The sequence below is a fragment of the Accipiter gentilis genome, chromosome 5 (assembly GCF_929443795.1).
Source record: "Accipiter gentilis chromosome 5, bAccGen1.1, whole genome shotgun sequence".
Taxonomy (NCBI): domain Eukaryota; kingdom Metazoa; phylum Chordata; class Aves; order Accipitriformes; family Accipitridae; genus Astur; species Astur gentilis.
The window spans coordinates 17,840,571-17,856,314 of record NC_064884.1 but is presented as its reverse complement, the minus strand read 5'-3'; the positions used below and the strand labels follow the sequence as shown (position 1 = coordinate 17,856,314).

The 15,744-nt window shown below is 40.3% G+C and overlaps 2 protein-coding genes across 2 annotated transcripts in view; both read right to left on the bottom strand.

Moving 5' to 3' along the window:
* The window catches only part of SNRPB2 (small nuclear ribonucleoprotein polypeptide B2), a 303,056-nt gene that overhangs the window by 109,954 nt on the left and 177,358 nt on the right, over window positions 1–15,744 (bottom strand). The window lies entirely within an intron of this gene.
* Window positions 1–15,744, bottom strand: part of PCSK2 (proprotein convertase subtilisin/kexin type 2) — a 112,697-nt gene that overhangs the window by 80,328 nt on the left and 16,625 nt on the right. Inside the window, exon 2 of the mRNA XM_049800149.1 lies at window positions 10,825–10,929. Within this exon, the coding sequence (XP_049656106.1) occupies window positions 10,825–10,929 (105 nt within the window). The remainder of the gene's footprint in view (window positions 1–10,824; window positions 10,930–15,744) is intronic.

Sequence of the window (15,744 nt, the reverse complement as noted above, 5' to 3'; positions counted from 1 at the left end):
GACTATTTACATTTATGAAATGCTAAATCTGTACACATAATAAGAGCATATTTCTTTTCAGCACTCACACAGTAGATGGCTACCAGTATAAAACATAAAGCTGTTAACTTCACAGAAATGTGGCCATTCAGCTATGACTTCACATAAGCAAAACTGTAATACTGACCAGAGTCCATTTATGATCATATGGAACTGATACTATATAACTAATTAGAAAAAATATGTACCATGAAGATGTTAACATATTTCTTAGTCTTTCCACAATGTTTTATTCTACTCAACCCTGTTCTCCCCCTCAGTATGGAAGTTTGCAAGGCCAAGAAGCATTATTCAACTTCACCCACCCATGACTTACATATTAGCATTTTAATTACTATTGGCTATTCGCAGCTGTTAGAGGCACCCATTTTGCTGCAAAGCCATGTTCCAATGCAGTATCAAATAATCACTGCAGAAAACTATTCAGAAATAATTTAAAATTAAACCTTTAATTCATTTCCACTGTATCTCCAAATACTGCAATCAACTTTCTCTGACCTTTGTAAACCCCTTTTTGTATTCATGGAACACATCATGCATACAAGCAATGATTTAAAAGATGTATTTATAACTCCTTGTTGGCTTCTGGGCTGTTGAGTTGGTGGCTAAAAAAATTAATATTATACTTAAAATATTGCATATGCACATTGAATATCCTGAAGCACAGAATGCTTGTAGCAACAGTGTTTTGGAACAGATTGCAATAAACCCATAGACCAAAATGCTGTTGACAAAGAAAACACTCGTCAAATTTTAAACAACAGTAAACTATGTCAAATGGCATGAGTGGATGCACTACATAATACATTTATTGTATGATATAGTAACATATGCCATTATCTTGACTCTTTTAGCTTGAGTCTCTAGTAGAAAGGTGGTGGAGTTTTGTAACGTCACAGCCCTGTGGCGCAAGCCCTGGCACAGCATGCTCAGATACCCCAGAAAACTACACCAAAAAATGCTCCAGTCTTCTGTTCTTATTGATTTAACTGTACACCGTTAGCTGCACCACCTTTTACTTATTGCCAATGTCATATACAGTAAATGGTTCTGGTCATCTAACTGTACACACAAAAAACGTAGTCACTGTTTTAACAGCTGATTTTCTTAAGTCAAGAAAGAATAGAAATAAACTGTTATAATTCTATGTTGTTTCCTTCTAAATCTACCATGTCACAGTCTAAAATACACCGGCATCATATACTATCAGGTACAATATTTTAACTAATTCTATATTCTTCCCAAAGTATATGTCAACCAATATATTTCCAATCTTTCAAAAGGGTTTAACACAAGGGCAGTTTTCCAGTCTCCAAATTTTCTGTAAGGCTTAGAGATTTGCCAAAAGGAAACAGACTCCAAAATGTCTTGTGTTGTTCCTGAGGAAGTTTCTCTAGCATACAATTTATTTGTATTGAAAACAAGAAAGTATAGCTGAATACCCATGGTTTCTAAACTGAAAGTGAAGTTAACCCTGAAGATGGGCTTACACACAACAGCCTGGCTTCTATCATAGCTCTAATGTTGCTAACTTGGAAAGGGAGAGCACTTTTGAACCCCCACATATCCTGCCATCATCAAGCACAAGTGCTCCCAGGCTATGACTGACTCTTCCAAGTCAACCCCAGCCATCCTGAACTGGAAGGAGGAAGGGAAAGGGTCACCACGCGGGTCCAGGAGATGACAGCCCAGAGAAGGCTTTCCTTCATCTCACCAATGCAGGCTGCAGCTGGCTTGAGTTTCCCAAGGGAGAAAGGAATGATTATCACCAACATTACGTCCATGGATTCCTGATCCAGTGAATGCCAAGATATTCACGACCTTCAGTGACTGTTAGCTCAGCACATCAAAGCACTGCATTTCTTATTCAACACCAAAGCAAACTTGTGCAGCACACTAGGTTCCATGTTAATCCAAAGTCACTGGCTCACACTGTCCATTCTTCTCAACATCCTACTAACCAAAAACCATAAACCATATATTCTCACCACTGCCACTGCTTTTATTATAATATTAAACAGACCCTACTGAGATTCAAGGCTGGAAATTGCACAGACAAATAACAAAGGCAAGGCCTGCTCCACAAAACAGAGACTCTATTCATCAGGCAGGAAACAAGAGAGAGACAGGAAAAAGCAGAGGGAGACTGCGGAGCGATATTGCAGTCAAGAGAACAGACATCAACAATAAAGCAGAAACTTAACTAATGCCAATTCAGCAATTTACAGGTAACAGGGTACAGGCTGAATGCGGTCAGCTATCTCAACAGGTTTTTGTAAAATTACTGAACTTCCACATGGTTACAAGTATTTTTGAGGTATAAAGATGATTTTATTGGCTTACCCCACCTTACCCCAAGTATCACGTTCCGCAATATGAGAATTATATAACACGTGACTGGAAGCAACTTCAAGAGGTCATCTGAACCATCCCAGGGGCCCGCGGAGGAATCAGCCACACGTGCGTCAGTTATGATCACTGTCTATCCTTGTCTTAAAACCACTAACCATGTGGACTCCACAGCCCCTGGTGGCACCAGGACTGCAGTGTGTCAGTACTTTTATTTTTTGAAAATTCTATGCGAATCTGCACAGCATTGTCTTCACTTATCAGTCTATTACTTTCCACTACATTAATGTATATTTTTTTCTAATACAAATAGTTTTAGCTTACCCTGTAATTTTAGTTATACACTATTTCCATAAAAGACACATGTTTGTTTAAGTTTGATGTCATTTTGATAGTCTGTTATTTTATTATGTGCAGCTAATGGTGCTCTTTCATATAATATAGCTATATAAGATTTCTAACATTCTTTAATGCTGCTGTTGATGGATTGGGTTTGTGGGGGGTTTTTTGCTCCCTGAATCCATCTTTCTAGTTACAAATAGAAATAATAGATCAATTCGGCTTACTTTTTACATTGCGCTGGATATAACTGCATTTGCTCCAGTAGCAAATTGTTTGAAATATTTAATATTCCATACTCAGTAGTGTTGTGATATTTTACATTAGAACTGTAATGTACATCACAAATACAATATACATACGCAGTCCACATAGAAGCCAGAAATGCCACACTTAACACCAGGAATTCAAACTTAGAAACTGGGAAGTTCTTCAGCATATGCTTAACATACTCTAAAGTGACGGGGACTACTGTGTCAACCTAAGTGACAGCTTAACTATCTGAATGACTCTAGGCCTCATTATTTTTTATATCAGAGAGTTCTTTTTATTCTTGTTATAGAAACTGACTTATGCAATAATTGTGATTATCTCAATTAAGGAGCAGCTAAGCGCTTTACTGTTGGGAGTCACTGTTGCTCAAGTATGTAAAACATAGCTGGACAGGGCTTTCTGTGAGCAGTTAATCTCCATCAACCCTTACAGAGCAGGTATAGAGTCTACAAAGGCCAGAGACAATAAGAAATAGGAGGACTCCCTCATTCAGTTTTCAAAAAGCAATCACAGGGAATTTAGCAATCATTATTTGCAGTGACAACAGCCATGCTATGTGTATAGTAGAGTCATGAACCAAACTTGCTACTTCACTGAATTTCCAACTTCTTTCTTTTGACATTATCACAAACACAATGTCATGGCCTAAAGACTAGTTTATCTCCTGTACTCCAGAGGCACAGCAGCGCTGCCTTACTTCTGTCAGCAGTGCAAGAGGGCAAAGTAGTGGGAAAACTTTTTTCCTCATTTATCAGACACCTAAATCTCCTCTTTGCAGCCCTGTTGATACCTTGTTTAGAGCTACAAAGATCATACAACACAAGTAGTGTATTTCCTACAATTACTTATCTTTGTCCTACTAGCTGTATGATCCATTCTCTTTCCACATCTGAAGTGCAGGCTGAATTCACCCTTCCCATGAACGGACTGCATCTGACTTTTTTTACATCTGACACTGTGCTGTAATCTCTGCTTCTTCCTTTTCATCTTCTCAGATAAACCCAGTCATGAACCTGTACATTTAAATAAGCATCTACCAATATCTGCAGTCTAAATATCATAAAAGCAAAATGCTTCATTTAAGTGTTAAATTATCTCAGTAATAAGACATACACCAGATCAATTATCAGATGATCTAATACACACAGCTGACTAGAGTTTCCTCAAGAAAATCGTTTGGGTTTTTTTTTTTTTATAATGCTTGCCAACTGGCTTCATTATGAATTAGAAATACAAAATCTTTGAAAAGGGCCCTGAACTGTGCGGGAAAGCAAAACAAATATAGTTCAAGATGGTATCAACTGAAAAAGTTATTAATACAAGAACAGGTCTCCCCTCTGATCCAGAACAGACTCTTGAAACCCCTTCCTCAAATACACTGGATAAAACGTAAGACAACTTACACCATGAACAGGTAAACCAGGGATCCATTCACAGAAGACGCTGCCTGTTTTCTGCACAATATGCTTCATTTTGTCAGGATGATTGACGACAAAAACGTTCACCAAGCAAGAACTGAAGACAAGCTGGCAATGCAGCTTCAACCAACAGTGTGTAGGTTTGAGGGTGGCTGGTTTTTCTTTTCAGTATTGGAAAGAAGACATTTCCTCTAATGAGTTTTCCTTGGCTGTTAAATATTTATTACAGGTACTTAAGCTGAGCTTTTATTACTTAATGTTCCATTTCCTTCCAAAAGGATAACACCGATGCTCACGTAATGCTGCCCTGTAGCCCCATAAAATTCATGGCAGCTCCAAACTTTTTGTGGGCATAATCCTACCAGCATGCCAGCCCTATGACAGCATATATTAGGGCAAAACTGTAAATAAGCTTCACTGGGAAGTGTGTCACCCCTACCACGTGCAGCATGAATCTACAAAAAACAGTTGAAAACATGGAGGGCTTTTTATCCTGCCATTTTCTCCTGTCTCTCTATCCTAACACACACATCCATACCTCCCTGTATGGCAGAGAACTGGCCAGGGGACCTGAAGCCTCCCCTTTAAGATTTGACACTGGGTAGCAAGTCTTAGGCACTACATTCACTTTATACAACGTTTATTCCCACAGAAGTTTAAAGTTTTGTATAGATCTGGGGTCACTACTGTGGTGAACTGCATGGAAATTAATCCCTCTACCTGCAAAGGGAGTTGACAACAGGATTATAACAGTGCACAGGTCAAGTGCAGGCCCTTTCCTACGGGATGGACTTTGATATTGCTACCCCTTCGCTTTTGGGAGCGAGCCAGCTTTCTTCTGAGAGGGAAGAAGCATCTTGGGATACCTTCCAAGCTTTGATCAAAAACTTACCAGGGAACAAAAGTCACCAGCACTGGTCAGGAAGCCGAGAAATCAAGGATGTGGGGCATGGAGCAGGAGTAAAGATGCCAAATATAGCCATTTTAATTTAAAAAAAAACAAACACAAACCTGTAAATTGCTCCTATTGCTACGTTCCAGGGACAGAATTGCCTGTCTCCAGTACCAGAAGGCTGGAGGAACAGGTTATGTCTCCACAACAGTTACAGAGATCTGACCAAATCTGCAAGGAAAGCTATAATGGCTCCTACTCCCTACATCCCCAGGTCACTGCACTCGACTCGCTGGAAAACTGGGTACTCCTGATCTTATCAGGAAGATTTTCATTTTTGCAAAGGGGAAGATCTGAACTTGCATCTAAGGGAGTGAGGCAAAAGACTCCAACTCTAACCCATCTCAAGCCTGTCATTAATGCTGCCAGAAAGGGTATGCAAGTTGACTTACATTGCACTGCCATTGCTAAGCAGCAGCGGTTTTCCCAAGCTACTGGCCCTCCTTGCCCCTGTTAAAGGTGACCATGGATGAAATACCTGGCTCCAGCAGCACTTGGCAACCCCCTGCCTGGCATCACAGGGCACTTCTGCCTTCACAGGTTGCAAGAGTCCAACCACAAGCCAGTCATGTTAAGGGGGCATGGGAGAGATCTGAGGCAAGGAAGGATGTGGAACATTTTGATTTATTTAATTAAAAGCTTTCATCCTCTCCATTTACAGTCCCCTTTTCTTCCCTTGTCCCATGACACAAGCAGTTTGGGAGTACTGTTAACCATGGGCACCTAGAGACTACACCTTGAAGAAGCTGTGCATCTGCCCTCCCCAGACTCCTGTACCAGTATGGGTATCAACCAAGTCTCCCTCTCCAGTCCCCTTCTGCAACATAACAATTGCCATCATTGGGATGTTTATCCCCAAAGAAGTCATCATCTAAGTGTCAAACTCACTCACTCTCAGTGGAAGATTCTCATTTCACCTTCCCCCGCCGCATGTATATATTTATTCCCCCGACACCAACAGAGATGCACTTGCATATAGATATCAGTAATGGGACTCAGCTCTTCTCTGTATATTAAAGCCTCTTTCTTGAGTGGGATTAACCTTGGCAGCTGTCTGACAGGAGAGACTGTGTGGGAGGAAAATGGTTTTATCTAAAACTTGAAAGAAAGCAAAATAATCTTTGAGAGAATAAACTGTGTTTCAACTCTTGCTCTTCAGTGGAAGACTATTTACTAACAGAAAATACCCAAAACCAGCAAAAATACAAAAGTATTGCTCTGAAACATAACTTAACGACCACGCATTTTTTCTTTCCTTATTTGTCCACTTTTCAAAACATTTATTAAAAAAACAGCTGAGTCTCTCCACAGAAGGCCAGAATCCAAGTCAGTTTTGAAAATCAAAATGAAGCAAATCCCATGGTTTTAGCTATGGTGGAGCAGGAAAGGTCTCCGCTTCCCATCCCATCTAATGTACTTCCAGAGACAGGAAACCCAACAAACAAAACAGTATGAAGTATCTCTGTATTTCTGATTTGCTTTGCCAGAGCACTCACATTGATAACATATACCACTGTTCCTCATAATTAAAACCGAAGTTTGCTCTTAGAGAAGCTGTATTTCCCCTTGCTTGCAGGGAAGTCTCCCTTGGAAAAGGTCACCTTGCTCTAAAGTTGCACTTAGGAGGCAGCATGCTTTAATGTCAACGTGGACACCTTGTTTCCAGTCTCTCCAATCTATCCCTGTGCTTCTCCAGGTGTCCTAAGCTCATGGGCTGGCTCCATGCCCAAATCACTCAACCTTTTTTCTGACTCTGGGCTCTTGTTCCAGCCTGTCCCACTTATTCTCTCCACACCTTCATGATGATGTCTGGTCCCACCCTACTCTGGCCCTCATTGGCTTTATGTTGGTCGGTCGGGGCCCTTGCCCCTGCTGTCACCCTGCAGTTTCCTCCTCCCAGCTGCGTGCACCCATGGATCATGGCAAGCACTGCCTCCCTGCCTGCAGCTCCGGGGCAAAAGTGAAGTTTCCCCAAGGCAAACAAGCCTATAGCTGACCTTTTGGTCTGAGAAATTTCAGCTAAAGCAATTAACAGATAAAGGCAGACAAAAATGCAATTTTGCATGGAGGATGCTAGATATCTTGCTGCTATGTCTTATCTCATTAAAAATTCCAGCTTTAAGATGTAAAAATGTTTAAGGGACTTCCACCCCCACCCCCAAAATCTATTTGGCACCACGACAGGTACATACTGTAAAATAACAAAATACAAGTGCACCTGGAAATCATGGAAATTTGCAACTGACGCAAAAGAGTTGTTTCTCAGCAAACCTCTCCTGGAAGGTTCTCTGTAACTCAGAGAATGTAATTTAAATAACTAAACAGTCTCCATTTGAAGCAGTTCAATTCACTGTGGCATTTACCATCCTGACAGTGAGGATCCCTGGGAGGACTGTAGTGACAGCAAAAGCCACGGTGCTTCATGCACCTGCACTTTTTTCTTGAATAGTTCAATAGCACAACACACTATATGACACTATTACATATGCCTTCACCTGCTGCCAGCACTGCTGCAGGCTTCAGCCACACTAATGTATTAAATAATGTCAAATCCATTGTATCTGAGGTTGTTCTTCAGAACAAAGATTCAGTTCTTGCTGGATCTCTAGGAAGGCATCTTAATAATGCTCCATTCCCACCCCCTTGACAGTGATGATGTTTATCACAGAACCACTGTATAAGTTTAGCGTATCTCCAAATTATTTTAGTAAAAACGCTGAGTGAATTTTACAGAACAAAGCTTTTTCGAGCATGTTAAAAGACATGCAAAGCATGAAAATGATGCGGTAACCTGTTTGCATAGTGCTCTGCCATCTATCTCCCCAGACTCTTGAAAAACTGACATGGCTCCTCAAGGGATTTACTTGATTAAAGAACATTAATTAATTGAGTGAACATCTGTGCTGTTTTTCAACTAATAATTAAAATTAGCTAGGAATTGTAATCTCCTTAAAAGTGAAACATATACAGAATAACTGCAGCCCACTTTCTCACAGCATTTGGGTAGGGCTAAGCAACTACAGCATTTACCATAATGGTTCCCAAGAGATTTGGAAGGCCCTGTGGTGGAAGTGTGCTTCCTGGCTAGCCTGACAACAGGAACATTTTATTCTTGGCTTCATGCACTAACGTATTAACCATGACAGTGCTGACATTTGTTGCTAAGTTAAATTGAATGTAAATGGTCTAGAAAGCTGCCATTAAATTTAGAAATTATTTTTGGAGTTTGAAATGAAGTACTGTCAACACAACTCATGTTTCCACTTATACGCAAATATGACAGGAATTTTAATGACTTCTCCAAACTCCATGTATAAAAGAAAGAAGGGAAATAAGAGTAATGATTTTAATTGCTCTCAAACTGTATTACAAAAAGCAACCAACATATATGGTATCTATCATAAGAGCTCAAGGACTACCCAACAGGACAGAGTAAGTAGGAGGTCTAGATGAGAAAATATCATGTTACATGTGGCAATGAAATGTTGCTTCCACCCCTCTTCCATCCCCCAGTGTAACCCATGAGGTCAGGATACAGGTCAGGATACACCCAGGATCATCCTTTTCCTCACATGGGAGATATTCTTAGTTATTTAAACACAGGGCTTTAGTCCCTGAGATCAGAGGGAGCCAAGGAGAGCTGAGCCATTGGTATGCAGCACCAGGAAGAAGTGGAGATTAACAGCAAAAACGAGATTTTATTGCAAGTGACAGAAGCCAACTAAGACTCTAGAGACCACAAATATCAGATGACTGCAAAAGAGAACATCTCCAAACTAGAAGGTATATTCATTTAAGCTGTTCCTGATAGCGCTGCAGACACCTAGTCTAGAGGTAGCCAATGCAAGAGCCAGTCTGGAATTAGTACACGAGTGCTCAGCCATGTAATACGAGGCTCCAGTGAGAGTTGATGGATTCATACAAATATCATAGATATTGTGAAATTTTCAGAGGCTCACAGAAATATTTATTTCCAGTAGAGTCACCTGCACAATGGCTGCACTCAGTCACTAGTTTGCAACGTACTCGCTTAGTTGTATGCTTTTTCTGAAATGGCTTTGGACAAGATTGGGTGGTTCAGGGAAATGAAAGACACATCTCTCAGGACATTTGCTTAGTACTCACTAATTGTAGATGGTTTCTCAGTGGTTTACTTTCTGATCCCTGCTTGGTAAACAAAACGAGGGAAGCCTGATAATTTCTATTCAAGGCAGGCTGAATGGGTCTCTTCCTCATAGCCCCTCACCTGTACCTGGTACCAGCTTTAGAGAAGGGGGCCAGGAAGAGGTACATTACAGCACTGGAAGACCAGCAGCAGCCCCAGGGAACCTGCCAGCATTCACATCTCAGCATCTCAGGATGAAGTGATGGGGCAGGCAGCACTTAGAACCTGTGTGGTTCACTCACATGGCTCCCAGCCGCAGGAGCTACCAACAATATGCATCCCAGTTGGACCTGGGCCCAGAACCACTTCAAACTTCTGCAGAAGAAGGAAAATTAAGCTGGGAATTCAGACCTTGCTTGTTCTGGTGTCACAACAACTATTATAATCTTATTTAACCTATTTTTCTTTTCTTCCTACTCAATTTTTCATTTTCATAGGTGTTCCAATACCATATAATATCTGGCAATAAAATTATGTCTGGAACAAAATTGTTCCACCCTCTTTTTTGCTCACAGTGCAGAGAGTTTAAATCCTACTGAAGGATTAAAAAATAATCTATTTGCTGTCATGATATCATTCCTGAGGCTTATCTACTTTCTTTGGGCAGTAAATACACTTTTTGTGCTACCTGGACCCACTCCAGCCCACTATTATACTGGTGTAAAAACTCTGAAGAAAAGAAAAAAGAATTTGCTAGTGCCAGCTTGTAGCCTACTGCAAAAGGGGCCTTTCCCTCCTCTCTAAGGGGTTTATGATTCTGAAAACTGAGAACACCATTTGCAGACCATGAGTAAGAGCCTCTAAAAGAAATACTGAAGTTTGACAGCATACACTCTTTTAGCATCTGGTGTGTACACTATTCCCTGAGAAAAAGTCGCAGCGTGACTGCAGAAAAAAATGCCACCATTCACACCACGAGGTATTCTGGGCTGGATGACCTATGGACTAGCAGGATGCATGGAGGATGATTATGAGATGTACCCTGGATGGCCCCTCCCCACAGTACAGCGACAAGAGTGCACTGAAGTGTCCTGGAGACTATGGCATCACTGAGTCTTACTAGAGAGAGTATACATCTCAGAGAATGTAAGAGTATTTGTAGCAGTAAAATAAAAATACAAGATGAGGCTGTTTGGGAGGTGTGTGCATACAGCAGTCACCAAGCTTGAAACTAGCACGGGAGAAAAAAACGTAGCCATAACTACATATTTGATCATCACCCCAATCTCATAAAACATAGTGTGTGTCACAAAGAAAATGTTAGGTACACATAATGATGAAACACTTACCCTGGAATCCTTTTCCAAGTGAAGCTTGTGTTGAAGACTACGTCTTCTCCTGGCCTTGGCAATGCCATTGTGATAAAAGAAGTATCCAGTATCTAAAAAAGGGAGCTGAGGAAGAGAGAGAAAGAAAAAAAACATTATGGAGCCACTGGCTGCTAATAAGGATGACATGGAAAATTTTTACCTGTGAAGTGACTCAGAAATCCACAACACAACTTAAGAGCTACGCCAAAGGGCCCAAATCACTCTTGAGAATGTCACTTCTAAGTTACTTTCGAAAAGTGTACCCAGCAGTATTAAAGTTATTTGCTACGGGTTTACAATGCGTAACATCACTTGTATACACTTGGTACTATTTTCACCTTATGTTTAAGGTCAACAGTGCCAATATTTCTGAAGGGCTTCCCAAACCACATCAGGACTATCTCCTACTTCCTGAAAAAGCCATAATAAAAGAACAAAATGAACTGTAAATTATCTGAAACTACCACAAACCATCCTATCCTTCAACAATAAGGTGTTACACAAGTGCTTTTCTGAGCCATTATAATGCACCTGAGCTGATGCCATAAGCAGTAAGGCAGAAAGCAGAGTGATTTCCACTCTCCGAAAAAAATATTTGGAATTTCTTCTGAACACCACCAAATGGAACATACGAAGAATATTAAGAAAACAGTCATCTCACAGTGTCCAGGTGGGAACAGTCTTGTACAGCTTTACTAAGACATTTAGGCAGCAAGAAAACATCTCCTGACGGCTTTCCAGCCCCACCCAAGGCAGGTGCCAGGGAAGGAAAACATATGTCTGTTATTAAATGCATCTCTCTCTGCAGGATTGCCAAAGAGTGACTAGAAGGCTAGTAGACATTTAGCTTTGAGAAGGCTAAAAGACATGGCGTTAGAAGAACAGCAATCCCATGTCCAGCAGTCAATTAGCAAGTTCCATTTGCATCTCAAATTCTACAGGTTTTTTCCCCATTCCAACTTAATAGGGAGATTCTGTTTGAATGTTTAAAGCCAAGCAAGTAACTGCATATTTTTAAACTAAGCTTCTCTTTGTAAAAGTTGAAAAAAAAAAATGGGCTCTTGTTGGGAAGTTATATGTTAATGCTGTGAACATTTCAACTTCAAAGGTTAGACTACCCTGCACGTAAAGTAACTACTTAAAAGAGATATTCCAGAACAGCCGTGACAGTGCCATTCCTCTCCTTTTTATTATCCATACTACATGATAACGTAAACCTCTTAGCAGAAGCTCAAAGTTCTTTACTGAAAAACTGAGACAGACATCTAGACAGAATATTCATTGTGAAAATCTGGGCTGAATAAGGGTAGCAGGATCTTGCTGCCATAAAACAGATTCTTTTCCTGTATACAGGTATATACAGTTCACAAATATAATTTTTCTTCTATGAAATTATCTCCTGTTTCATTAAATCTATTACTATATCTGGTGGAGTTCTACAAATATATTTTGGCATACATGTGGAACAGTGTGGAAATAGAAGATTCACAGTGAATTCTGAAAGTTTAAAATTTGGTCACATTCCAAAAATGAGTATGTGAGTTTTGGGGGATTTTTTCTTCTACAAAGTCCTTTTTTATGTTAATTGAAACATTTAATATCAATGAAATAAAAGCATTTCATTTTCATTTTTTAAATTCCATTGTGTATGATACATAATGAATAAATGCAAAGTAACTTAAAAAAAAAAAAATCAAAGCATTCTGTTCTGATAAAGAGACCTCTTCTTAAGTGTATATAAAAGGTTAAGGAGATTTCATCAAAATCATTATGGTTCCTTGGAGCTGATTTGCAGGGCTGACTGGAGAGCTCTTCTGGGCAAATAATCAGAATGTTTTGCATCAGCTCCATACCCATGCAAAGAATACAACAGCTCAGGCAGAAGGAGAAATGAGGCTGTGAAAGCTCATGACAGTGGCCACAGGAGTCTTCTATGCTTCATATTCATCCTCAGAGCTGCAGCTCTTGAGGCTCAAATTCTGTCTGGGTTTAGGTAATTTTTTAAACAGCAGATTTATGGTTAAATAAAGCCTATACCTGACATCTTTACCAACTAGGTAATCAGGTATTTCCACAATCCAGTGTTTGGCAATAGATCTGACTGTCCAAGAAACAGACCTTCCCCCATGTCAGATACATTACTCTATACCTCAAAAATATGCAGGGGAAAAAAAAAAATATCTAAATAGTCATATCCGTTACAACTTGAAATCCATCTCGCCATGTTAACCATTACCATCCATCGCAAGCTGTGGTCCAATTACCCCTCTAATTCTCTCAGTGAAATCAGGCTGTTTTCCTTCTTTTTATCTCAGTATCAAGCATTCAAATCAATTCCAGTCAAATATTGATCTTGATGTTCTTCCATTAAGGAAGATTCTCAGCAATTTTGAAGTTATCTGGAAATATGTAACATGTATTCACTGTTCATTTTCCGTGTAGGGTTAGTTTCTAGTGCCACGTAGAATGAAGCAATATATTATATAGTAAACTTTTAAAGCCTGACCATAAGCAAAAGCCATTACAGTTAGTACAACAATGATCAGATTTATGGACAAAATAATGAATAAGTTTGACTGAGACTATTCCACTCCTTCCACAGATATCCCAGTAATCTTTGAGGAACTCGCATATTTTACAGTTCGTATGGTTTCCACACTTGTTCAACGAAACTCGGCAGGAGGACAGAGCGGAAGGCAGCTAAGTGAGGCAATACATCAAATATGACATCGTCAAACATCATGGATTGTGAATAATTAATAGCAGAAATCAAGCAATTTACGGGAAGATTCTAAACTCTTCAGTAAATCCTTAAAATTAATGAACGTACAGACAGGAGAAGTCAGATGCCAGCAAAGGGCCTAAAATGTTGCACGCTTTGATGAGGATTTTGCATTGAGATCTATGAATACCACAAGCAACCACTGAAGTGCTCCGGTTTTGATGAACTCCTGCTACTGAGTCAGTAACTCCTCTGCAGCAACCAAACGGCAGGACACAGGTAGCTCCCAGCAGGGTTTACATTCCTGCTATTAGCTTCTCCAGGAGGTCTACTCTGATTTGGAGCTAGAGAAAAACAGCAAATAGCAAAATGAACAGTGCATGTAATGAAGGGAAATGAAAACAGAAGGGCTCTTGTACTGCTCTGTAATATTCTCGTTTTAAGGCTGGAATTGTATTTGAGTAAAATTCCTATTTCAGTAGCAGCAGGCTCTGCATGTAACGTGCCCTCAGCCTGGTGGCTCAGGTTCTTTCTGTAAGATAGAAGCAAAGCTTCCTGCCCTCAGAGAAAAATTAGCAATTATGTAACAAAACTAATTACTGAAAAGCACTTGAATATTCAAGTGAGGAGGATTATTTAGAGTTAGAAAAGGGTCTACTGTTGCCTTGATGTATAAATATGGTCCAATACAAAGTAGGACTCTAAGAATCTCAGGAATTACAGGCACTTTGTTACCTGCAATATTTGTATAAAATTACTGGGGAGAAATACATACAAGCAAAACCAGAATCACAAATACAACACAGCAAGTAGAGCAACACCTTATATATCCACCTGCCTCCTCCTTTTCTTCAGATTTGCAACCTCCTTGTGGTTATTAACAATACTAAAGGTGAAATCCTGTTTAACTTCCTGAAAAGGATGTGGACCAGAAAATAACTTTTAAAAATTCAGTGTTCAGCTGAATGGAGGAAAGGAAAACTCTTTAAATGGAAGAAGCTTCTCTAGAAATCAAAATGGCTAGGATGTATCGCTCGGTATAGAAGGAAGCAGGAAACACTTTATATCATGCACACTTTTAGCGCCTCTGAGCTATCTTGGCTGTTCTCAGACTACTGCTCCACCAGAGAAGTGCAGGTATAATCATTATTGAAATAAAAGTAAGTGAGTTAAATTCATGGTTCCCAGCCTTTCTGGACTCTCCTTCTTACAGCTGGCAATGTTTCCCCAGAAAGAAAAGAGAGGAAGAAATTTACTCTGTTCTGCCCTAGATGCCACTCCCAGGAAGAAGTGCTGTAAGCAGGCAGCTGTAATTCTCCCCTGCCACGCATTGCTTCTGGGTGGTCACTCCCCAGTATTGAAAGGGAGAAAGAGGAAAAAAAGACACTGCTGAGCCCTCAACTACTGATCTGCTCCAAGAAGGAAAAAATCAGGTATAAGGTAGCCTGTTCCTCACAGGCACCTGATCTAGGATGGGGCAGTACATATGGCTCCCTCAGAGCTGATGGGTCCCATCCCATTTTGTCTACTTGACAGAGAAAAACCAAACCGTCCTTTTTTGGTCTTGCCTTGGACAATATCCATGGTGGCACCAGATGTAGTTTTGCCTGTCTGAAAGCAAAGGTGTCCTGGTTTTGGCTGGGATAGAGTTAATTTTCTTTCTAGTAGCTGGTACAGTGCTGTGTCTTGGATTCAGTATGAGAAGGATGTCGATAACACACCAATGTTTTCAGTTGTTGCTAAGTAGTGTTTAGACTAAGTCAAAGACTTTTCAGCTTCTCATTCCCAGCCAGCAAGAAGGTTGGAGAGGCATGAGAAGCTGGAAGGGGACACAGCCAGGGCAGCTGACCCAAACTGGCCAAAGGGGTATTCCATATCATATGACGTCATGTCCAGTATATAAACTGGGGGGAGTTGGCCTGGGGGGGTGTGTGGGGGGGAAATCGCTGCTCGGGAACTAACTGGGCATCTGTTGGCAAGTGGTGAGCAATTGCATTGTGCATCCCTTGTTTTGTATATTCCAACCCTTCTATTACTATTGTCATTTTATTATTGTTGTTATTATCATTATTAGTTTCTTCCATTCTGTTCTATTAAACTGTTCTTATCTCAACCCATGAGTTTTACCTTTTTTCCTTCTGATTCTCTCCCCCATCCCACTGAGTGGGGGGGAGCGA